The 25,342-nt window shown below is 40.5% G+C and overlaps 1 protein-coding gene and 1 pseudogene across 2 annotated transcripts; one reads left to right on the top strand and one right to left on the bottom strand.

The window, feature by feature from the left end:
• Positions 1 to 1,507: 1,507 nt before the first annotated feature.
• On the top strand, positions 1,508 to 2,663 carry LOC126069226 (RNA-binding protein 3-like; annotated as a pseudogene).
• Positions 2,664 to 8,498: 5,835 nt separating this feature from the next.
• Positions 8,499 to 22,357, bottom strand: TASL (TLR adaptor interacting with endolysosomal SLC15A4). Of its 2 annotated transcripts, XM_049872840.1 has the most exons (3): positions 22,154 to 22,357; positions 12,704 to 12,785; positions 8,500 to 10,058 (listed from the first exon to the last, which is right to left on the bottom strand). In XM_049872840.1, the coding sequence occupies exon 3, from the start codon at positions 10,055 to 10,057 to the stop codon at positions 9,155 to 9,157; it is 903 nt and encodes a 300-aa protein (XP_049728797.1). In that variant the 5' UTR covers position 10,058; positions 12,704 to 12,785; positions 22,154 to 22,357; the 3' UTR covers positions 8,500 to 9,154. The 2 variants fall into 2 exon arrangements, with proteins under 2 accessions (XP_049728798.1, XP_049728797.1); XM_049872841.1 differs by lacking the exon at positions 12,704 to 12,785 and having other exon boundaries at positions 8,499 to 10,058.
• Positions 22,358 to 25,342: the final 2,985 nt, after the last annotated feature.

The following is a 25,342-nucleotide window of genomic DNA, read 5'->3' as shown; positions in this document are numbered from 1 at the left end:
TGTTTAAATATATATACATTTGTATCACTGCAGAGCAGTGTGACCCGTGCTGCCAGGAAAATTGGAAGGCAAAGGAGTATTGAAGTGAGAACTCTTCCTGATTTGAATTTGTTTGTTTGTTTGTTTGCAATGTACATGAATTAGCTGTTTATTAGCATTTCATCAAGCAAATAGGAAAATATATTTGAAATTTTAGAAGTCAGCATTGTGTGTAATAAATAATGAAGGAAGGAAAGAAGGAAGGCAGACAGGAAGGAAGGAGGGAGGGAAGAAAGGGGGAGAGAGGAAAAAGGAAAGGAGGAAGGGGGAAGAAGAGAAGGAAATGAGGGAGGGAGGAAAGGAGGGAGAGGGAAAGAGGGATATTTAAGGGAAAAAAGAAATCTAGGAAGAAAGAAGGAAGGAAGAAAAGAGGAAAAAAGGGAGGAAATGTCCCTGTTTTCATTGCCTCCTCCCCTCAGCTACTGTCCATTAGACTAGAGATAAACCTAGTTTCTTTCTGGTCCCTCTCACAATTCACAATGCTGCTATTTTCTGTCTTTGGGTTATTTCCTCTCAGGACAGGACAGAGGAGTAGCGATCTAATTACTGTAACATTAACTTCTCCACAAACTCAGGGGTAAATAGCACTTTTTCTTTTCTTTCTTTTTTTTTTTTTTTCTGAGCAACTGAATTTCTGACTCTGAACCTCCATTATCCCCTGGAGGCTGAAAATTTCATTTCAGTTAATCTTGGGTTCTCTACTCCTTCCCCAGGATTGTGTCACAGTCCTGGGACCTTATGTGATGCCAAGGAATGGTGGCAGGCAAGACAGGCATTTTGGATGACCTTCAAGTCATAGACTATTGGTCATCGAAGAATACATCTTTTCACAGGTCATTGCTAAGAGACCCATTGTCCTGTCTGTATGGCCCTTTCAGGTCCCCAAGTACCTGTTGCGTCTAGGCTACAGATGGAACCTGGGAATCTTTTTCAGGGCTTCCTATGATCCCATCTGCATAAGGCCCATCCTCTTTCAAGCTTCGCCATTTTCCAGTGGAGGGGAGCCCTGTCAGAAAGCAAGTCCAAGTTTCTGACTCTGAAACCCAAAGACTCTCTCTTCTTCCTCCACCACATATTTTATCTTACTGAAAAAAAAATAGTTCTGAAAAATCAAAACTTTCTTCTGACTGGGACACCCTGGACAATACAGAAAGATATCTGTTAATTCTTCTTGCATTTGATATGAAACATTCACTCCCTGGGCCTTGACATTTGCCTCTATTTTTCAAGAGAAAAAAAAATTACATTCTGTAAAAGAAAATTTGTAAAAAAAAAAAAAAACTGTCTGGCATTTGTTGAGAGACTCACTACTTGACTTTATTCTTTTCAATATTTGAGTTGCTCCTAGCAAGACATGGGACCCAGGAAAACTGAAATAAGAATTGTGGGCACCCATTCTCTCTGCTCCTCAGCATTAGCTATCACTCGGACTGTCCTATTTTAATTCCCAGGACCGAAATTCAGTGTCATGTCCTCTGAAGAAGGGAAGCTGTTCGTGGGAGGGTTCAATTTCAACACTGATGAGCAGGCGTTGAAAGACCACTTCAGCAGTTTCGGGCCTATCTCTGAGGTGGTCATCGTCAAGGACCAGGAGACCCAGCGATCCCGGAGTTTTGGCTTTATCACCTTCACCAATTCAGAACATGCCTCAGATGCCACGTGAGCCATGAATGGAGAGTCCCTGGATGTTCACCAGATCTGGGTAGATCACGCAGGCAAGTCAGCCCGGGGAACCAGAGGCGGTGCCCTTTGTGTGTGTGTGTGCTTTAGATGAAAGTTTACAGGGCAAATTAGTTTCTCATTAAACAATACATATTATTTTGTGACATTGGTTGCCCATCCCACGACATGTCAACACCCTCCCCTTCTCGACCTTGGATTCCCATTACCAGCTTTCCTATCCCCCTCCTGCCTTCTAGTCCTTGCCCCTTGGCTGGTGTGCCCATTTAGTCTCATTTTGTTTTATGGGCCTGTCTAATCTTTGGCCAAAGGGTGAACCTCAGGAGTGACTTCAGAACTGAGTTAAAAGGGTGTCTGGGGGCCATACTCTCAGTGTTTCTCCAGTCTCTGTCAGGTCAGGAAGCCTGGTCTTTTTTTGTGAGTTAGCATTTTGTTCTACATTTTTCTCCAGCTCTGTCTGGGACCCTCTATCGTAATCCCTGTCAGAGCAGTCAGTGGTAGTAGCTGGGCTCCATCTGGTTGTGCTGGACTCAGTCTGGTGGAGGCTGTGGTGGTTGTGGTCCATTAGTCCTTTGGACTAATCTTTCCCTTGTGTCTTTGGTTTTCTTCATTCTCCCTTCCTCCAGATGGGGTGGGACCAGTTTTTAAGATGCCAGACGCTACTCACCAAAGTAGAATGTAGAACATTTTCTTTTTATAAGCTATGTTATGCCAATTGAGCTAGATGTCCCATGAGACCATGGTCCGGAGGGGGTGCCTTTGGTGCCCATGGGCGTGGATGCAGCTACTCTAGAGGTGGTGGGGACCAGGGCTTTGGGAGAAGCAGGTATGACAGTCAGCCTGGACGATATGAATATGGATATGGAAGGTCTGGAAACTATAGTGGCAGAAGCCAGGGTGGTTTTGACTGCTGGTCTGGAGGGAATTACAGAGATAATTACTGAGATGAAACACAATACTGAGATGAGACATGTACATATAATAGAGATACACAAGGAATAAAAATCCTTCTGATCCAGGATCATCCTTCCAAATGGCTGTTATTTATAAAAAAAAAAATTTGGAGCTGCACTGAAATATCTTTGTTTTTGCACTGAAATATCTTTGTTTTAGTACATCAACTTCTATTTTTGAGTCGAGCTCCCAGGGTAGCCTGTTAAAGATCTTTTAGCAAACTCCATATGTTTTTAATTTTTTCCTCCCATTTAAAGACAAGTTCTGTGACATTCACAGAGTCTAGGTATTTTTCCTTTTACCAGTTTTTTTTTTTTTTTAATTTAGGCGCTCAGGATTATTCTGGCCAAAGTTTTTGGCCAGAATGTTTGGTTTTGTTTCAATTAATGAGTATCTAGGGACATTTAAGAATTTCTTAAACGATGTTTCTTTATCATGGTTCCGAATGTACCTACAATAAATCTGCATCAAGAATATAATTACTTAGAGGTGTTTTTTACTCTACAATGAGATTACCACCCTGATGACAGAGAAGAGCTTAAAAATGTTTGTGAATGTCACTTTTTCTTAAAACTGGAAGAAAAAACATTCTGTTGTATTTCATGTAGTGTTTAGAATGTCCTTCGTGGAGCTGATTAAAAAGATGAAATCTGAAAATTGAAAAAAAAAAGAATTGTGGGCAGGGGGTGGGGGTTTGGGGACCATGGTTTCAGAGGACATCTAAGTCAATTGGCATAATAAAATCTATTAAGAAAACATTCTGCATCCCACTTTGGAGAGTGGCTTCTGGGGTCTTAAACGCTAGCAAACGGCCATCTAAGAAGCAACAATGGGTCTCCACCCACCTGGAGCAAAGAAGAATGAAGAACACCAAAGACACAAGGTAATTATGAGCCCAAGAGACAGGAAAGATGACATAAACCAGAGACTACATCAGCCTGAGACCAGAAGAACTAGATGGTGCCCAGCTACAACCGATGACTGCCCTGACAGGGAACACAACAGAGAACCCCTGAGGGAGCAGGAGAGCAGTGGGATGCAGACCCCAAATTCTCCTAAAAAGACCAGACTTAATGGTCTGACTGAGACTAGAAGAACCCCAGAGGTCATGGTCCCCAGACCTTTTGTTTGCCCAAGACAGGAACCATCCCCAAAGCCAACTCTTCAGAGAGGGATTGGACTGGACCATAAGACAGAAAATGATACTGGTGAGGAGTGGGCTTCTTGGATCAAGTAGACACATGAGACTATGTGGGCAGCCCCTGTCTGAAGGGGAGATGTGAAGGCAGAGGGGGTCAGAAGCTGGCCGAATAGACATGAAAAGAGAGAGTGGAGGGAAAGAGTGTGCTGTCTCACTAGGGGAGAGCAAATTATAGCAAGGTGTATATAAATTTTTATATGAGAGACTGACTTGGTTTGTAAACTTTCACTTAAAGCACAATAAAAATTAAAAGAAAAAATTGTGAGCAGGATGGGAGAGGATTTAGTACCAAATGTGCAGTGACCTCACGCCATGCCCACTCTGAGATTCTGGCCAAGTCCAGGGTCAAAGCCAGTGTTGATACTGAAGTCCATACTGAAGGAACATCATCCCCTAGCCACTTCCCCATCTCTTAGAGTGCTTAGTAGAAAAGGTTCCAGCCATAACCCTGTAATAGGGCCTGAGGGCCAGAAACTAAGAAAATAAATAAAATAAAAAGAGATGAGGCAAGGCTGCAGATAATGAACTGGGATAAATTGCAACAGCCCCTAAACAGTCCTTTGCGTGTCTTTCTACACTTACTGTGCCTTTCTTTACAGGCTTTGTACTACATAAATAAGCTCTTTAAACAGGGACTGTCAAATACATCTTTGTTTAATAGTACATGTTCACTAAATATTTGTTGAATTTTATAGCATGAGTAGACAAAAATCTGGCAAATGATTTTCAGTATGGAAAAAAAAAAACCCAAAAACCCACTGCCATCAAGTCAATTCTGACTCATAGCTACCCCACAGGTTTCCAAGGCTGTAAATCTCTGTGGAATCAGACTGCCACATCTTTCTCCGTCGGAGCTGCTGATGGTTTCGAACCGCTGACCTTTTGGTTAACAATCAACCACTTTAACCACTGCGCCATCAGGGCTCCTTACATTAATCATTAGGGGAATGCAATTGAAACACAATGTGATGATACCACTAGCCATCCACCAGAGTGGCTAAAATGAATAAGACTGACAACACCAAGTGAAGGCAAGGATGTGGAGAGCCTGGAACTCTCATATACTGCTGGTGAAAGGGTGAATATAAAAAAATATAAAGGGAGTAATCCAAATTATATTTGGTGCATGTTGAACTCTTGGTTACAGTTGAAACTCAGAAAGAGATCTTGCTGTTAACATAGACAAGTTCCTGAGTACATTGGTCCAATGTTCTGCAACAGACAAAAATGTCAACAAATATCAGGACATTGTCAAATCGTGTATGGGGAAGAAAGAAAAACTAATATACTATCTTCTGGCAAACAACAGCGAATCTACCAGTCTCAGAGCTTTTCCTTCTGCTATAGTGTAAAACAAACAAACAAAAGATACAAAATTAAAGTCATAGATAATATGATCACTCTACTCAGGGAAACTAACCCCCCCCCCCAGAAAAGACTGGAAAGAAATCCACTCAAAATGTTAACTGTGAATGTTTGGGAATTGGGGAATTAGAAGTGACATTTTTCGTCAGTTTTCTACTTTGCTGTTATCCAATTTTTCTATAGTGAGCAGGTACTACCTTTATAATAAAAAAAAAAGAAACATATGTGAAAGGAAAGGAAGATAAGAGTAGAAGTAGACAACTAAAATGAGCCAGAGGAAAATATGGATTAATGTATATGGACAAACCAAAAAACACTTCTGTATGGGATGAGAGGAGGCAGAAAGGGAAACTATTTTATATATAAGTAAACATGGATTTGGAAACCCTGGTGGCGTAGTGGTGAACTACTATGGCTGCTAACCAAAGGGTCAGCAGTTCAAATCCTCCAGGTGCTCCTTGGAAACTCTATGGGGCAGTTCTACTCTGTCCTATAGGGTCACTATGAATCAGAATTGACTCAACGGCACTGGGTTTTTTTTGGTTTTGGTTTAAACATGGATTATCCATCTCGAAAAAGGGGAGGTGTAAATTTCCGACAACCTAGAGGGAAAAAATGACCCTGTTACTGTCTGTAGTAGGCAGCATAACCCCCAAAGATGCCCATGTCCTAATCCCCAGAGCCTGTGAATATGTTACCTTACGTGGTAAAAAGGACTTCACAGATGAGATTAAATTAAACATGGGTTTAAAAAAAAAATTGAGATAGGGAGATTATCCTGGATTATCTGGGTGGACCCAATATAATCACAAGGGTGCTTGTAAGAGGGAAGCAGGAGAGGCAGAGTCAGAGAAGGAGACGTGACAGTAAAAGCAAAGGTTAGAGTGATGCGGGGCCAGGAGCCAAGGAAAGCAGGCAGCTACTAGAAACTGTAAAGGACAAATAGATTCTCCCCTAGAGCTTCCAGAAGGAACACAGCTCTGCCAACACCTTGATTTTAGCCTAATGAGACTGATCTTGGACTTCTGGCTTCCAGAACTGTAAGATACTAAACCTGTGTTGTTTTAAGTCACTTTTGGAAACTTTTTCACAGCAGCCATAGGGAATTCATATACTGCCTATTCATGCATTCATTCAGCAAATATTTATCGAGTGATTTCTATAAGCCAGGAGCCCTGGTGCACAATGGTTAAGCACTTGACTACTAACAGAAAGGTTGGTGGTTGGAATCCACCAGCAGCTCCTTGGAAGAAAGATGTGGCAGTCTGCTTCCGTAAAGATTACAGCCTAGGAAATCCTATGGGGCAGTTCTACTTCTGTCCTACAGGGTTGCAATGAGTCAGAATCGACTCAACGGCAATGGCTTTGGCTTTTGGTTTTTTCTATGAGCCAGGCACTGTTCTAGGGACAGCAAAACAGGACTGAGGAAAGCAACCAAGGTCTTAGCCCCAAAGAAAGCTGTATTCTAGTGCAAGAGATAGGCAATAAGCAAGTAAACCACTCAGTGATTTGGGTAAATTCAGACTGTGGTTATTGCTATGAAGCCCATTTAAAAGCCATTAATGGCTTTGCATTGCCCTCAGGATAAATTCAAGTTTCTTCCAATGGTATTCAAAGGCCCCTGAGATCTGTCCTCCACATTTCTACTTAGCCTTTCCGCAGCCTCTGACTTGGCTCCAGTTACACCCATTGACTTGTGGCTCCCTGTTGGCACCATGGGCTCACACCTCTGCCTGGAACAACTCTCCCACGCATCTGCCTAAATCCTGTCTTGTTCTTCGAGAAATTTCAATTAGCAGTTCCCCTTGGAAGCTTTGCCTGCACTAGGCTCCTCCGCTGTCCTGTACTCCCATAGTGTGGCGTTGCGCTGGATTGCAATCACTGATAATCCTATTCCTGTTTGTACCACTTTGCTAAATCTGTACTTATTAAGTAGCTTTGCTACTTGTTCATTGGTAATTTGCTAGGCCACTACAACAATATAGTAACCTTGTAAAAGACAGGGCCTACTCCGTGTGTTTGTGTGTGTGTGCGCACACATGTGTGCGCTTGTGTGTGTCTTCCCTGTGTATGCTTAATACGGCGTTCCAACCAAAACAGACAAACCAGCATGAAATAAACGCTCATTGAAAAAATGAGCCAGTCTACTTGGTAACAAATTCTTTCTCGGTAAGCAAAGGGGAAAGTATCTATAGTGATACTTTATTACAGTGCATTTTATTATACTATTTACTAATCTGCTGTGAAAGAATAAATCTCATTTATTCAGTTACTTTTCTTTTTTGAGGAGAAAACCTCAATCGCACTTTTTCTCTAGTCAGAATTATCTGGTTTTCATATTGACAGCGTGCCTCACTTTGACCGCCAGATGCAGTGTTCGACACGCCATCGCTTACTCATTTGACAAACATGTACAAGTACTGTTTTGGGCATTGTGGAAACAAATGAATAAATCAAAGCTTACATTCTGGAAGGGGAAGATGGGTAATAAATAGTATATCAAGTAAAACACAATAAGAAATGAAGTAACATAATAGGAAAACAATTGACTTGCTTTCCCTTGGAGTAGGAAACTAGTGTTTAATGAGACAAATACAGTGGTCAACACGAGGAAGCAGATGGTAATGGTAAAGAGCAAAGGCTTTCAAGTCAAATGGGACTGGATTCAAATCCAGTTCCACCATTCACCGTGTGCCCTTGGACAAATTACTTACCTTCCCAGAGCCCACCTGGCTCGTCCGTAAAAAGGGGTAAATAATAGACACACCAGCCACTCCTCGGAAACCCTACAGGGCAGTTCTACTCTGTCCTACAGGGCTGCTATGAGTCGGAATCGACTCGATGGCCAGCGGGTTTGGTTTTCGGTAAACTTGTTTTAAGGATATAGAAGACCCTTTCCTTGATCTAAAAGGATCGAGACAGCATGGAGAAGAGGAAGAGGAAAACAGTGGATAAGAATAAGATTCGTAGTAGTTTCTCTTGAAGCTTAGTATCCCAAGAAAATCATATACAGCAAAATAAAACTAAATATTTTAAAGGGTTATTATGTGGCATTTTTCAATTAGAAAGCTTTATCTTCACTAAACCAAACCAAACCAAACCCAGTGCCGTCGAGTCGATTCCGACTCATAGCGACCCTATAGGACAGAGTAGAATTGCCCGATAGAGTTTCCAAGGAGCGCCGGGAGGATTTGAACTGCCGACATTTTGGTTAGCAGCCGTAGCACTTAACAACTAGGCCACCAGGGCTTCCTTATCTTCACTGGTAAACAGAATTAGGGGATCTGAGTGGCTGTTTTCGAGCTGTGGCTGTGGCTAAATAATCATTCAAAAATAAAAACACAATTGCAATTTGCTTCACTTTTAATTTTACAGAGCTGTATTTTTAAGGGGTCTACTGGAGAAAAAATATAAACATATATTTTAGAAAATGTTTGAACCTGTCTTTCTACCCAAAGGTAACAGCCTCCCACAGTCCTTTTCTCCAGAGGAGAAGCAAATTGGAGGAATGTATCTGGGTAACATACATATTCTTGACTATTTACCCTGAAACCTTTTGACTTTTTAGTTTTGCCATTGGTGTGTTTCCTTCTTATTTGGCTAATTTTTTTTCTTCTTTTTCAATTTCTATACCCCTTTAAATGAGTCATAACCTTTTCTTTTTTGATCGTTTTTATTTTTGCTTAATTTGCTGTACAACCCTCTCTTTGAAATAATTCTTCATAGCTCCTCTTCCCACGTTCCTTCATCAGGTGTAATATTGTCAGCTTTCCCCTTAATTCACACCTGATTTCCAGCCAACATTACTTCTCTAGCTCTTGACTTCCCTTCACAACCTGCACTTTATCAGAATAAATGTAATAAAGTGTTGCTTTGGGTTTGAGTAGCTGAGAGAGAAGAGTGGAAACATCCCCTCTACGGATTCATATTGCTATACTGAGAAATATGGAGACTAGGAGTGCTGATTTCACTTGACACCAACTGCAACAGGCGGCTAATGACTATATCCCTGGCTTTTGATGTCTCCAGGTTCTTCTCTCTAGACACTTGAAGACTAATTTGGTCCACACTTGTCATGATGAGTTCAGACGCCAGAATCTGGGTAGGAGAACTGTCATGAAACACGGTGTCCATAATGTATTGCTTGTATAACTCTACCACCTTCTGCTCCAGGTACTCATTCAGCATTGCATTTGAAATAGGCTTCTGCATTTGCAGGCTGCTTTTTTCTTTGATGCTGGTTATTCTCCAGTAGGATGAGTAGCGCTGGATAGGTTTTGGGGGAAAGTCACTGAGCTGAGTGGAAATAGAATCCTCCATGGGCAAAGGAATCTCAGATGACTTCAGCAAAGGGCCATATTCAAAACTGCTCTCGGAGGGAAAATCTGTTGTCACTGAATTAATGGCCATCACCTGGCCCCCTGCAATATGTAAGTCATTGTAATTCTTGCAAATACTTTTGCAGGAAGGTGGCACCAAGTAGGTTTCTCTGCTGGTACTGTGGTCTCTACATATTTCAACTGTGGTCAAGGTTGGCCTTTGAAACACAGGATTGGGATTTGTCTGCAGCACTGTGACTCTCTGGTTTCTGCTGTGTTGGCTGTCTCTTGAATGCACTGAAGAAATAAACTTACTAGAGGATTTGCAGCTCACATACAGACTTCTGACCTGTGTTTCATCCACAGAGGAATAGGAAAGGACAGCATCAGCGTTTGTCTCCTCTTCTTTTTCTTCAGCCACTTGCTCATTATGAGATGCACAGTTCCAGTGGATGTCGTTCCAATAGGCAAGTCCACTGAGATATCCTTCTGACAGCATTCTGGAAAGAGAATTGATGAGTAACAATGGAGAAAAAGAAGATTGGGGTTTTAAAAATCCGCAGTCGACATATCAGAAGTAAAGGACAAAGGATGAAGCCATTTCATTCATCCACACAGCCACCAGTAATTCAGTGCCTGCAAAAGGCCAGCACTTCGAATCCACCAGCCATTTCTTGGAAACCATGTAGGGTAGTTCTGCTCTGTCCTCTAGGGTTGCCGTGAGTCAGAATCAACTCAACATCAATGGGTTTGTTTGTTTGTTTTCTGTTTTTTGGATGTACTAGGACAATGATGTGTGCTGTAGATATAAAAGTGAATAGAACTCAGTTCCATCCTTGAGGGAGTTTCCCACTGTGAGAGAAAATAAACTTTATACAATTTCAATATCATGTGATTGAGGGTTATAATAATGACAGGCACAAAGGAAGCACAGAAGAGGGGCCGCTAATACAGTCTGGGGTAAAGGGGAGAAGTCATGAGATGTGTCATAGAGGAGGTGACAGTTCAGCTGCATTGTCAAGAGTGAGTAGGAGTTCCAGCTGTAGGCCCAGAGTTAAAAGAGAATATCGTGATGGGAGGTTGTTTAGGAAGTGGTGAGTTTCTGTTTATGGGGAATTTGGCAAGAATTATGGGTGATATTTGTACAACATGAGTAGTGTAATTGATATCACTAAATTGTACACCCAAAAAATGTTAACTTGGCAAATGTAGGGTTTTATATATATATATATATATTTACAACACTAAAAAAAGAAAATATGATGGCATGGCCCATTCATGATATACCAAGAAGCTGCACATAATCAGAAGGGACTGGGAAAATAGACTGGAATTGGATCATGAAGGGCCTTGGGAGCCATGGCAAGACATTTGTGCACTGCCCCGTAGGGAATGGAAAGTAACTGAAAAGTTGTAAATTGGAGAGCAACATGGCTGGTTTGGACAGTGGGTCAGGAGAAAAATGATGAGGAAATATGTGGTACATTCTAGTGAAAACAAGAGCTGTACCCTGCTTGTTCTGTCCTTAGCGCCAACACTTATTTGCATTTGGGAGAGACTCAAATGATATTTGTTAATTTGAATTAAATAACTGATAACAATTGCCTGGTATGAAATTAATTCCCTGTCAGCCCATTAAAAAGGACCATGAAGCCTCTCCTACCTTTACAGGATGGATTTCTTGCTCTATCCCTCCCACTTCTCAGAATACTTCCTGGGACTGTCTCTGCGTCCAGTTGATGTGTTTACCCTTACCCTTGTTACCGAGAAAGTTTCCTGACCATGGATTTTCCTACACCTGCTTCCCCTCCTCACCCTCAGCAGTTGTCACTGGAGTCACGAGTGGCTAGAAAAGGCTAGAAACCAGCAGCTGCATTTTCTAAAAAAGAAACACAATGACATTCTTGGCATTGTGGCAAAAGGCCACAGCAAGGAATATTGAAGAACTGGTCCCCTTTGGCCTTGAGGTCTGGGCTTTTAACCAGACCTGCCAACTGGAGCTGGATATCAAAAAGTCAAATTAGAAAAGAAAGGATTATTACTGGATCCACTGAGACTGGAGGAACCCTCGAATCTCTTGTCCTGAAATAATCTTTAAACCTTGAACCGAAACTATCCTATGAAGTTATCTTGAAACTAACCACAGTTTAGCTCAATTAATCAAGGATGTCATCCTTGAATATTGTGTTCTTTTAGAGAGCTATCTGTATGAGATCAAGAGACAACAGTAATTCTAAAGCATAGATGGCAACTTCAATGGACATGGAAAGCCTAAATTAACAGTAGTAAAACAATATGGGTAGAGATAGAGACACAATGTGAAGACTGTAACCAATGGCATTGATCTGTACATGTAGAAATTGTTGAATGGGTATATGTTTTGTTGTGTATATTTTCACCCAAAATAAAAATTTTTTAAAGAATTATATTTTAACTGTCAGTAAGGGTCTAATTTTTTAAAAAATTTTAGCATCCCTTTTACATTCATCTAGGTACTATTTTTAGGTACTATTTTCCAAGTTAAAAAAAATGTGTTCTATTTTTGAAATTCTATAAGTGTAATATTTAAAATGTTTAATTTCTCTTTTGGAAAGATTTCAAGATATATTCACCAAATTTATCAGTTATTTAAATGTTTACTATATGCCAGCCCTGTTACAGAGCACGAAGGTACAAAGTTAAAGATCATCAACAAATACATGAAGTGCCTACGTCTTGTATGCTGAGCACACTTGCCTCATAAGGGTAAAGAAAATGTTGTTCTTTCCAGAAAAAAAAACTTTCTAAATGTTATTCTGCCCTCAGCAAGTTTAACATCAGATGAAAAGGCAAATGTTACATGCATGAGAAGATAATTGTTGTTGTTATGTTGTCCTTAGGTGCTGTCGAGTGGATGTCAACTCATAGCAACCCTGTAAGACTGCTCCATAGGGTTTCCTCAGCTGTAATCTTTACTGAAATGGATTGCCAGGTCTTTTCTCCCACGAAGCTCCTTGTGGGTTCGAACCACCAACCTTTCAGTTAGCAGCCGAGCACTTAGCCACTAAGCCACCAGGGTTCTTTGAGAAGGTGATTAACAGAGCAAAAGAGTTTATCATAAAAGCCTAATAGTGATGCAGGTACTTTTTGACCCTCTCCAACATACCCCCAGTCAGGCTGCAGCTTCTGTGTTCCAACTTCAGGGCCTCAGGTGCCTTTCTCAGGGAGTCAATGGAAGATGTGTTCCACTGGAGGGAAAAAAAAACAAACCTGTCACCATGGAGTCAATTCTGACTCATGGTGACCCCATGGGTTCAGAGTAGAACTGCCCCATAGAGTTATCATGACTGTGATCTCAGGCCTTTCTTCTCAGTTGTCTCTGGGTGAGTTTGAACCGCCAACTTTTTGGTTAGTAGTCAAGCATTTAACGGTTTGCACCATCAGAGTAATTAAATTAATAAAGAGGAAACCAGGGATATGTAGGAAGCCAGAAATCCAGCACAGGAGGAAGGCAAATTTTTATCAAAGGGGAGATAGACCTGGTTACAGCTGCAACAAAGTGCCATGTAAAGCCAAGTGGGAGGCAGACATCACTGGTGGTATAGCACCATTGAACGTGGCCGGATTAATTGGAATCTCTCGCACAGAACATTTCGCAACATGAAGGGCACAAATACATATTTGAGGGGTGCCGAAAGGAGCCCTGGTAGCATAGCGGTTAAGAGCCCCTGTCCTGGGCCCTGTGCTGTAAAGGCATTATTCTTGCCCTCCTTCAGTTGTCCCTCTCCCAAGAGGGTAAGGAGTCCTGGGGGCCAACATGATCAAGCCCACTCAGCCTCTACATTTCCACCATCTAAACCACATTCCCGCTACTCAGGACCTCAGAATTCCCTGAAAATCACCCAGACCCAGTTGCAGGGTCTGCGCAGGCTTTTCCCTAAATCCAATGACTACAGCGAATTATGGGACTAGATATGCACATACCCCTAGGCCTAATAGATGACCAAAAAACTAAAGAGACAATTGCCATCAAGTAGATTCTGACTCATGGCAACCCCGTGTGTGCACAGTAGAACTGCTTCGCAGGGTTTTCCAGGCTGTGAACCTTTCAGAAGCGGACCGACAGGCCTTCCTTCTGAGGTGCGTCTGGGTGGGTTTGAACTGCCAACCTTTCGGTTAGCAGCCCAGTGCTTAACCGTTTGTACCACCCAGGGGCCCCTAATAGATGACAAAGAGGTGGATTTTTGCTGCGGCTGTGGACAGTGCTTGGATATATGTGCTGAGTGTGAGGTGTAAGCAGGGCTCTCTCTCATTACCATCTAGTCGATTCCACTCACAGTGGCCCTATAGGACAGAGTAGAACTGCCCCATAGGGTTTCCAAGGAGCGGCTGGTAGATTCGAACTGCCGACTTTTTTGATTAGCAACCACAGCTGTTAACCAGCAGAACTAAGGGGAGAATATTGAAGGGCTGCAGACTGAGGGGCCCCATTTGCATTTCTGCCCTGAGCCCAGAAAGTGTCAGAGGAAGTCCTACCCATGATGATAGTGGAAAGACATTCTAGGGTGAAAGCTGTGTAGCAAGCACAGAAGGCAGCCAGGCAGATTGGGGCAGATCAGGAGACTCCTGGAGATAAAGATGAAATTGACAACCTACTGAGTCTGACCATCATGACGTAAAATTTAGACAATCACCTACGAACTTTGGGAGTAAATTAGGAAAAGTTAAGAAAATGAAAAAATCTAGACCAATACTGTCCAATAGAACTTTCTGGAATAATATAATGATCTATATCTATGCTGTCCAAAACAGTAGCCAACAGCCACATGTAGCTAGTGAGCACTTGAAATGTGGCTAATATGACTAACTTTTTAATTTTATTTCATTTAAATTAATTTAAATTACCACATGGCTGCTATATTGGATAACACAGAAGATGGTGAAAGTGATAATGTAAAATTTTTAAATACTGAAGACAGCGAATGATAATCCCAAATGAAACGTCAATGGATGTTCACTGTCATAGCAATAATTCTAGAATAACCCCCCTCCAAAAAAAAAAACCAAACCCAGTGCCGTCGAGTTGATTCCAACTCATAGCAATCCTATAGGGCAGAGTAGAACTGCCCGATAGAGTTCCCAAGAAGCACCTGGCGGATTTGAACTGCTGACCTCTTGTTTAGCAGCCGTAGCACTTAACCACTATGCCACCAGGGTTTCCAGATGTTATTCTAGAATAACATCTGGATAATTAGTTCATTTCTGTATCCCCTTCAAGGTGTGTTGGAGAGGAGATACCAAAAGGTGGTGAACCACTTCACACCCACTAGTACGGCTATTGGAGTCCCTGGGTAGTGCAAATGGTTAACACGCTCAACTACTATCAGAAAGATTGGAGGTTTTAGTCAACCCAGAAGTCCTTCGGAAGAAGGTCCTGGCTATCTAATTCCAAAAAATCAGTCATTTCTACTCTGACACACGTGGAGCCTTTCATGTGGGAGACTGGGGTTCATTTCCCAGCCAATGCACCTCACGTGCAGCCGCCACCTGTCTGCCAGTGGGGGACTGCATGTTGCTATGATTAGGGAAACCCTGGTGGCGTAGTGGTTAAGTGCCACGGCTGCTAACCAAGAGGTTGGCAGTTCAAATCCACCAGGCGCTCCTTGGAAACTCTATGGGGCAGTTCTACTCTGTCCTATAGGGTCGCTATGAGTCGGAATCGGCTGGACGGCAGCGGGCGGGTTTATGATGCTAAACAGGTTTCAGTGTGGAGCTTCCCAGCTAAGACAGACTAGGAAGAAAGGCCAGATGATTGACTTCTGAAAATCAGCCAGGGAAAACCCTATGTATCACTACGGTCTGAGAAGAAGAGAGATGAATTTGAGAGACCAAGTATCCTGGGCATGAAAGTGAAGGAGATAGAGAAGCCAAAAGTAACCCTGAGCCTTCAAATTTGGGTACGTGGGGAAGTGCACCAGCATTGACCAAAATGGGGAAATCAGAAGAAAGGGCCAGGAAGGAGCCAGGAAGCCAAGAAGGAGCCAGGAGCCTAAAGTGAGGCCGAGTCTCTAAGTGTTCAACTGTCAATTGGAGATTCAGGCTGGGAGCTCAGTAGAGCAGTTACTGAAAGTCAGCAGTGAAATTATCTCCCAGTGTGGGCAGAAAAAAAAAACAACTGTCAATTGGAGATTCAGGCTGGGAGCTCAGTAGAGCAGTTACTGAAAGTCAGCAGTGAAATTATCTCCCAGTGTGGGCAGAGGGAGTATTTATTTACTAGGAGCTTGGGGAGCCTGTAAGACTTTGTAATAGCTTCTGTGGGAAGCCTGCCTTGAACAGTACAGGAAGTGTGGTATCACACAGCTTTGCGAAGGCTACAAGAGCTTCAAGTGTACTCAACAGGTCACATTTCAAAAATCTACATTTCAAGGTAAAATTTACTAATGAATTCAGAGTCAATGAGGTAAAAAAAAAAATCTTGAACTAGTAATCAAGAGACCAGAGTTCAAGTTTTGACCTTGTCACTAGCTAATGGCTTTAGTGGAGTTAGTGGCAAGTCTATAATAGCTAACATTGATGCAGTACTAAGGAGCCCTGGTGGCACAGTGGTTAAGAGCTCAGCTGCTAACAGTACTAGCTACATCCCAGGTCCTATTCTAAGTACTTTTTTATGTATTAAATCAATCCATCCCCACAAAGACTCTAAGATGTAGGTACTGTTGTTATGCTTATTTTACAGATGATAAAATTGAGTTATTGTGCCCAGTGCCACCAGGCATACAAACACCAGCAGTCTGAAACCAGAACCCAGGTTCACAAGTTGCTTAACTTCTCAGAGACTCAACTTCTCATGTGTAAAATGAGAATGTGGGATTAAACTATCTCTAGAGTCCCCTCAAACTTTGATATTCCTTGAGTTTATAACCATACTAAGAGAAATCAGAGAGTCAGGTGAGCAGTACTCAGAATCAAAATTAGTTTCTGAAAATTAGCAGCAGAGAGTATGCTAAGGCAACTTTTGAAAGCTTGCTCTAAAGGTGTGCAACGTACTAACGTATAAAACTTATAAACAAAAATTATACATATGTTAAAGCATTTAATCTTAATAACAACTCTTTAATACACCATTAGATAAAACCAGTGCTACGCATCACAACGTGTTAAAATTTAAAAATAGAGAAAGATGATTTGGGTTTGCTTTGGTTAACTGTTAGCATTTTTTCTTAATAATTCTCAGTGATTATCTGGAAAATTCTTAGGAAACATCACTGGATCTCTTCAAAGGTATTATAAGAGAAATTTTTCAAACAAATGTTAATATATTCATTACTAGACTTCTTTTCATCTGAGACACTGAAACTTAACCTGATAACATTCTTTTAATTGTTCAAATATATTTTATCACTTGAATTTTTGTTTCTCAGCTTAGAGAAGTACATATATTTAGAATTCTCCATGACTGGTTACGTGTAAAGGAAAAGACACCCAAGGACATGTGCAGATGAGATGTTCTAGGCAAATTTAGCCTAGATTAATCATTACCAGACAGGGGAATACCAAAATTAACCTTATGTGCAAATTCACAACTTAGAAATATATACTACAGTATGGCACTTTGTTAAATCATTTGCTTGGAGTTGAGAAGAAATTGCAATATAAAGCCTTCCTTCCAGACTAGCATTTATATAGTTTCTCAGAAAACTGTTGCTATGACTTCTGTATATAGATACACTTTTCATTTATGCCCAAACAACACAAGCACTGAGTCAAAGAGAGAACCTAAAGAGGGAACAACTTTACAAGAGAGAACATTTGGAAAAACCTAAGTTAGGGCCTGGCAAACTTTTTCTGTAAAGAGTCTTTGCAGGTCATAGGGTCCCCGTCGAAACTACTCAGTTCTGCCATTGCAGCACGAAAACAGCCATAGACAATATGTAAACAAATGGGTGTGACTGTGCGCCAAAAGAATTTCATTTACCATAACAAGCAGCTTGGATTTGGCCTATGGGCCTTGGCTTGCTGACCCTTGACCTAAGTCAGAAAGCAGATGCAATGAGTTGAATAGAATATCATTATCATCATCATCATCAATCATCATCATCATCATCTTCATCATCATCATAGCAACTGCGTATTGGGTGCTTTCCATACATTAACCCTGATCTTCCCACAACACTGCACATTAGGCATTATTATAACCCACACTTTCAGAATGAGAAAACTGAGGTTCAGATATGACGAATAATTTTCCCAAGGTCACACAGCTATTAAGTACTAGAGGCAAGATTCAAGGCCAAGTTTACAAATTTCAAAGCGCGTGCTCTGCTCTCTACACAGTTGAGAACAGTTTGCTATCACACAGTCATGAAAACAAGGCAATAGTCCTTCCAGGAAAAGGATATCAGCACTGATTTCATTTTATAACAGCACCAACTGCTGAATAAAAGAAGGTACAGTGAAGTACAGAAAGAAAAGCCCCAGGAGGACAGCCAGTGGCCACTCCCGAGGGGCAGCCCAAAGGGCCACAACTATGTCCCAATTGATTGCCATATGTCCTTGAGGTATACAAATACCTTATCCTCTGGGGAAAAAAAAAAAAACAGAACCTTGAGTCTAATCATATGAAAATTTTCCTTAACCACTCTCACTGCTAAAGCCTAACATCCTTTCACCCCTAAGTTTACAACATCCTCTGCAGGTAATTTAATGTTACACCTCCCCATCGCCCCTGGAATAAAGTCTGTATGCCCTAGGCCCTCATGCTGTATGGTCCCCGTCTGCCTTCCCAACCTCCTCTCTGCCTGTGTTCCCCACAGGACCCATGACCCAGCCACGCAGAACTCCCAGTACCCCCAAACACTGTTCATCCCAGCCATGTGTCCATTTTTTTTTTTTCTGTTCTGAGAACTCTAGTTCCCTTTCCAACTTCTGTTCCCACCACCCATACCCTTCAAGTCTCATCTCCTAATTAACATTTCAGCACCCCTGGCCAACCACCCAGAATCCTTGTCCCTAAATTAGGAAATTCTAGGTTCTTCTTTCCCCTACCCCAATATAGTTATAGGATTGTATGAAACATTAGCCAAAAGCAGCTGATACCTTAAACAGTGAAACAAATGACTGCAACAGTTGTTGGCATGAAGGAGTAACGGGAAACAGCAAAAGGAAAGCGAGAAGATGGGAGATTGGTAGGGAGTAGGGGAATTTGGAGTAATAAGACAACAGAACAGATCCTGTCTCTAGAAGGACATTTTGAGCCCCTGCAAACTAAGACATCCAAGAGGCTGGAGTGAGACAGGGACGCAAAGAAGATACCACCAGCAGCTGTGCACGAAATGGAGGCAGTGGGGTGGGGCTGCCTCCTGGCATTACAGGAGATGACCTTGTGGAAATAAAGACAGGAAAAACCTTTCTACCAATCTAGCCAGCTAAAGTGCCTATATCCCTCTACCTTTGAACAGTTACAAAATATTCCATACTATCAGCACACCTTATTTTAGTAAATCATTTCTCATGGAGAGTGTTCTGGCTTTTTCACTATGTGTAATCATTGTATACGCTTTCATGAATGTTTTCTTAGGCCAGAATGGGAGAAGTGGAATCACTAGATCATAGCTGTTGTCAAATTGCTTTTCAAGTAGCTTGGACCAATTTATTCTCACCAGCAATATCTGAGATTAACAGTTTCCACTAACATTTTTCAATATATATATATTTTTTCATTTTCCAATTGATGAGTAAATTTATGTATGTCTCAAATTTGAGGGTGAAGCAATCTGTCTTGTTAAGGTCATGTTTAGGTGATATAAAAAACCCAGTGCCGTCAAATCAATTCCGACTCATAGAGATATTTTTTAATGCCCCTAAATCCTCAAAATCTTCCTACCCACCTCTTCACCTCTCTAGCCAGTTATCGTTGAGTAGATTCCAACTCATGGCAACCCCACGTGTGTCAGAGTGGAAGTATAATGCACAGAGTTTTCAATGGCTGATATTTTGGAAGTAAATCACCAAGCCTTTCTTTCGAGGCACCTCTGGGTAGACTTAAACCTCCAACCTTTCAGTTAACAGCTAAGCACTTTCACCACACAGGGACTTCTTCACCTTTTTATTTTCCCTATAATCTGAATTATAGATCACACTATTCCAATCTAAATGTTAAGACCTTCTTGATTCTTGGGACTTGCATGTAAATCACCAGAAGTTATCATTGGAATACTCGAGTCTTTCTTTATTCACAATCTAGTTATGATAATGTAACCAAATCTATATTATAAGCTTTAATTTTTTTTCAGTGAGGAATACAAGAACTTTACCCAAAATAAGGGGATTCTTTAAGAAGGACCTCAATGTCTAAAATAGCGTCTGCAGTTTCCTTACTCTTATCTTGAAAAATACATATTTTTTAGAACTGGAAATAAACATGTGTTTATTCACATACCTTATATTATATTCCTACTATAGTTGAGTTTTTTTATTTCATCTCTTACACCATTTATTGACAAATGCTCTAAAACATCACCCATCTTTACTTCAATCCCTGTTACAAAACATATAATTTTTTACTCTTCTATCAAATATGAAGTGTTTCTTACTCAATGAATTAATTTGTGAAAGTCTAACTTGGTGATCAAGAGAATATAATTGCAATTCGAAAGGTTTCTGTTTTCCATAGTAACATCACCAAGTAAACAAATAATCTTCTGTTTGGTTCTACTTAGATGCTTATGACCAAGTGCAATAGCTCCTTCCCAGGGCTTTCTCTAGATAGGTAGATGTCCTTATTTCAGAATATATAAAATTTGGTGTGGAAATATTAGTAAATATACTTTTCTTCATATCCTTTCTTGACATCTCACAAATGGAAAAATTAAACATTAAGATCCCACTTCTTCGTTTTCTAGTCCTCTCATTTTGTGTCAAAATACAGCAAGTAATTCAACATTGTACAATTCAATAAATGTTCATAGTAATAGGCATGACAATCAGGTGCAATGCAAGATCCTTGATTGATGCTGAATTCTAGAGGACATGCGGATTGGGAAAATTTGAACATGGACCATAAATTAGATAATAGTATTGTATTGAATTTAAATTTCCTTGATGTTATAATGATGTTGTAAGTATGTAGAAGACTACCCTTATTCTTAGGAGATACGTGCTTAAGTATTTACAGGTGACATGTGTCCTAAAGTCGATATAAAAAACCTATTGTTGATTCCAACTCATAGCCACCCTATAGGACAGAGTAGAACTGCCCCATAGGGTTTCCCAGGAGCGTTTGGTGGATTCAAACTGCCAACCTTTTGGTTAGCAGCTGTAGCTCACTGTAGCTCTCAGCCACTGTGCCACCAGGGCTCCAAAGTCAATATCCTCTCAAACAATTCAGGAAAAAAACTGTGAGAGAGAGAGAAAGTAAATGTGGCAAAATACTAACAACTGGTTAATCTACATAATAGAAACATGGGTGTTCATTGTAAGATTCTTCCAACTTTTATATAAATTTGAATTTTTTTCAAAATAAAAATTGGAGGGAAAGTAACTACAACTTATATTTAATAAAGGCATGTTTACACTCTATGTTTGTTAGGAGCCTAGAAGGGCAATATCTTACATATCTAAGATAATCATTATGCATGTGATTGGAAATATTTCAATGGCTTGATATAACTATTTAAAACATTTGTTCTGTTTTGAGATAATAGAATTAGTTCATTACCTTTGTATATACACAAAATTACCATTATTATAATATGAATGTTTAACACCAGTTTCAAATACTCTCCTTCACTCCTAGGAGAGGCTTCTCAAGCTCAGAAACAAAATCTTCTCAAACTGATCTACGCAAGAAATGTTATAAAAGTATCTATACAAATACTCTGACCAAACCAGGTCTATAACTAAAAAAAAAAATTTTTTTTCAAGCACAAATCAATATGCACAAGAAAATGAATGTTTGAGCATGTCTTAAGATAATTCAAACAAAAGCCCACCCGTGAATGCACTATCTTTAATTCCAACAGCTTTCCCCAAATCACCCAGGTGATGCTTCAAAAAACATCATTCACTATAGATCATGTCACTTTTAAAATGTCCTGCCACAAAGAACAACACTTACCACAAACTCGCCACACTGAATAATTGAGAGTCAAGTCCAAATGGAATTTATTGTGATTGTATCGTCTCTAAAACACCATCACTGTAACTGAATTCAAGAGCTGTGTGTTGTCCCTGCAAAATTCTGCTTGGGTTTTTAGGCTTTTAAGAGAAGAAGCTAAACCTGTGTAGCAATTAGTGAAAGAGGACTGAATAAAATCATACAACAAAAATTTGATCAGACCTGTCAAAATTTCAGGTAAAAAAAATGCTTTAGAAATGTCCAAAGTGTGAGCCTGAGGAGGTAAGAGGAGAGAATGTTCGGTTTTATTTCTCTTTTATCATCCAGCTCCCCTGATGGCTTGCTTTGTCCCCTCTCACCTCTGATTTGGTAAGCTTCGAAAGCATTTCAGACATCATAAGCTTGGATCTGCATTCTAGTGATAAAGGGCTAAGAAAGCGTGACAGGATAAATGACAGAAAATATTAGCAGTTATAGGGCCCATTGCCTCCTTTTTCTTACCTTCACTAACCAACCTGCTCCTCTGCTCCCACAGAAACGCAGCGATTGACCATATAGAGTTGAACAAGCCACCCTGTGTTCTTTTCAGAAAATGTTTGCAAGCCTTTTGTAAGCCTACGTTTCACTGGTTAAGACCAAGAAAGTAAGCTGCTCGTTGCATTGCCACTTGTTTTATAACTGATCCCATGGGGGGAGAAAACGTTGTTTTTGCTCAAGTATAATTTGTGCTAAAGAAGCAATGGGAAGTCCCAGAAAGAGGAGGGGCAATAACTGACAAACCCACATCAAGCCACAGAATGGTGTTTCTTCCCCTTTTTCGAAAAATGAAACCTGTCTATGAAACTGTCTCTTGTTAAAATAGCTTATTGCAACACATTATGCAGGAGCCCTATCAACATAGTTAAATTTACTCCTATAACGATAGACTCCCTGGGATGCCTCTCCCAAAAGTGAGCCAAAGTCAGATACAACTATAAAAAAAATCCTCAGTCTCTCCACTAATTCATAATTTTTAAGCAGTATTAATTCTCAGTTATACTTGTAATTTTTTACAAAATGCAAACAAAAATTTTTCATTATCAAGATTAACAAAGATATAAAATCAATAATACACTGTGCAGGCAAGGTTGTGGAGAAACAGGCACTCTCATATTCTATTGGTGAGGTCAGTTTTTCAGGAACTATCAAAATTTTAAATATTTATACCTTTTAATCCAATAATTCCATTTCTATGAATTTATTCTAGTGATATATTTGTACCTGTGCACAAAGACATATGTGAAAAGATAATTCATTGCAGTATTGCTTAAGACAGTAAACGTCGGGGGGAAAAAATCCATAAATAGGATATTGGTTAAATAAATAAGAATGTATCCCTATTGTAGAACACTAGCTCTGGTGGTGCAGTGGTTAAGAGCTCAGGCTGCTAGCCAAACGGCCAGCAGTTCAAATCCACCAGCTGCTCCTTGGAAACCCTGTGGGGCAGTTCTCTGTCCTATAGGGTCACAGTGAGTCGAAACCGACTCAACAGCAATGAGTTTTATACAGTTATTAAGGAGTCCTGGCAGTGCAACAGATAAGTGTTCAGCTGCTAACTGTAAGGTTGGCAGTTCTAACCCACTCAGCAGCTCTTCAGGACAAAAGACCCAGCTATCTACTCCCGTAATAGATTAGAAACTAGAAAACCTTATGGGGCAATTCTATTCTGTCACATTGAGTCATTAGGAGTCAAAAATTGACTGGACTATACCTAACAACAACAATACAGTTATTAGAGTGAGCTGGTTTTATATCTAAGATAGAAAAATATCTCCAAGATACACTGCTCAGCAAGAACGTATAATATGCTCCAGTTTCAATTTTTTAAAGGAATAAAACCAAAAACCAAACCCATTGCCATTGAGTGAATTCCGACTCATAGAGATCCAATAGGACAGAGTAGAACTGCCCCACAGGGTTTCTAAGGAGCTTCTAGTGAATTCAAACTGCTGACCTTTTGGTTAGCAGTCCAATGTTTAACCACTGTGCCAATATATATATATGCTTGCTTATACATAGAATACGCCTATAGGGATACACAAGAAACTAGAAACAATTGCCTTTTGAAAATGAAACTGAGTTTTCACTCAAAAACCTGTTAAAATATCTATGTGTATGTATTACCTTCTCAATTTTAAAACTAGTGTTTTTAAGTCAAAAGCATTAGTGGTTCAGTGGTAGAATTCTCTCACCTTCTGTAATGAATTGAATTTTGTCCCCCCAAAATGTGTCAGTTCGGCTAGGCCATGATTCCCAGTATTGTGTGCTTGTGCTTCATTTTGTGATCTGATGTGATTATCCTATATGTTGTAAATTCTAACCTCTATGCCTGTGGTTATGATTCTAGTTTGGAGTGAGCTATCCATTAGGTTAATGAAAAAAAAAATGAGGCAGGACACAATCTATAGGATGAGGTTGCACTTTGAGTCAATCTCTTTTGAGATATAAAAGAGAGAAGCGACACGAAAGGAGAGACTGGAAGGAGGGAGTGGGCTGACTCATTAGGGGGAGAGTAAGTGGGAGTATGTAGTAAGGTGTACATAAGTTTATATGTGAGAGACTGACTTAGTTTGTAAACTTTCACTTAAAGCACAATAAAAATTATTAAAAAAAAAAAATTTCCACCAAAAAAAAAAGGAGAGAAGCGAGCAGAGAGGAGGGGGACCTCTTACTATCAAGAAAGAAGAGCCAGGAGCAGAGTGCATACTTTGGACCTGGGGTCCCTGTGCTGAGAAACTACTAGACCCAGGGGAAGATTGATGAGAAAGACCTTCCCCCAGAGCTGACAGAGAAAGAAAACCTTCCCCTGGTGCTGGTGCCCTGAATTTGGACTTCTAGCCTCCTAAACTGTGAGAGAATAAATTTCTCTTTGTTAAAGTCATCCACTTGTGGTATTTCTGTTATAACAGCACTAGATAACTTAGATACTTTCCATGTTGGAGACCTGTGTTTGATTTCCAGCCAATGTACTCATGTGCAGGCACCACACATTGGTCAGTGGAGGCTTGCATGTTGCTATGATTCTGAACAGGTTTCAGTGGAGCTTCCAGGCTAAGATGGGCTAGGAAGAAAGGCCTGGTGATCTACTTCTGAAAATCAGTCAATGAAAACCCTATAGATGGCACAGGACTGAGTAGTATTTCCTTCTATTGTGCATGGGGTTGCCATGAGTCAGCAACATTTTAAAGTCATATATAATTTCGCACCCTGAACATATTATAATTTATGTCTTTCCTATGGGATAGACAAGTCTAGCCACAAATGGCTCAGTTCTTCTTGTCCGAAAGCAGAAAAATATTTAGGGTTATTTGAAATCGTTTACCTGGTTTACCCTGACTGATTCAAGTAAACCAACAAAGAATAACCCTGCCCAAATGATAACTACTTACATTCTCTTTCTCTACCTAACTCTGATCAAAGGTAAGCTCCAAATCCTGAATGTGTGAACATCCAACTTAAAGAGTTTGATTATTTTGTTTGCCTTTGATCTATGACTTAGGGAAATCTTCGAAAGTGTACTGGCATTTTCCTTTCTGTTGAGGAGTCTTCCACGACTTTTGGCATTAATTCATGGAACATTACTTAGGTACAGTTGAAAGGGCAGGTTCCCAATATTTGATCTACAACTTGGACAGTTTTGCAACTAGCACC

The sequence above is a fragment of the Elephas maximus genome, chromosome X, assembly GCF_024166365.1.
Source record: "Elephas maximus indicus isolate mEleMax1 chromosome X, mEleMax1 primary haplotype, whole genome shotgun sequence".
NCBI classification, from domain to species: Eukaryota; Metazoa; Chordata; class Mammalia; order Proboscidea; family Elephantidae; genus Elephas; species Elephas maximus.
The sequence above is the reverse complement of the archived record's forward strand: the minus strand, read 5'-3'. Positions and strand labels throughout refer to the sequence as shown.

What these genes read in the sequence shown, in the direction of transcription:
- TASL (XM_049872841.1), bottom strand. Translation starts at nt 10,057, where the DNA reads ATGCTGTCAGAAGGATATCTCAGTGGACTTGCCTATTGGAACGACATC.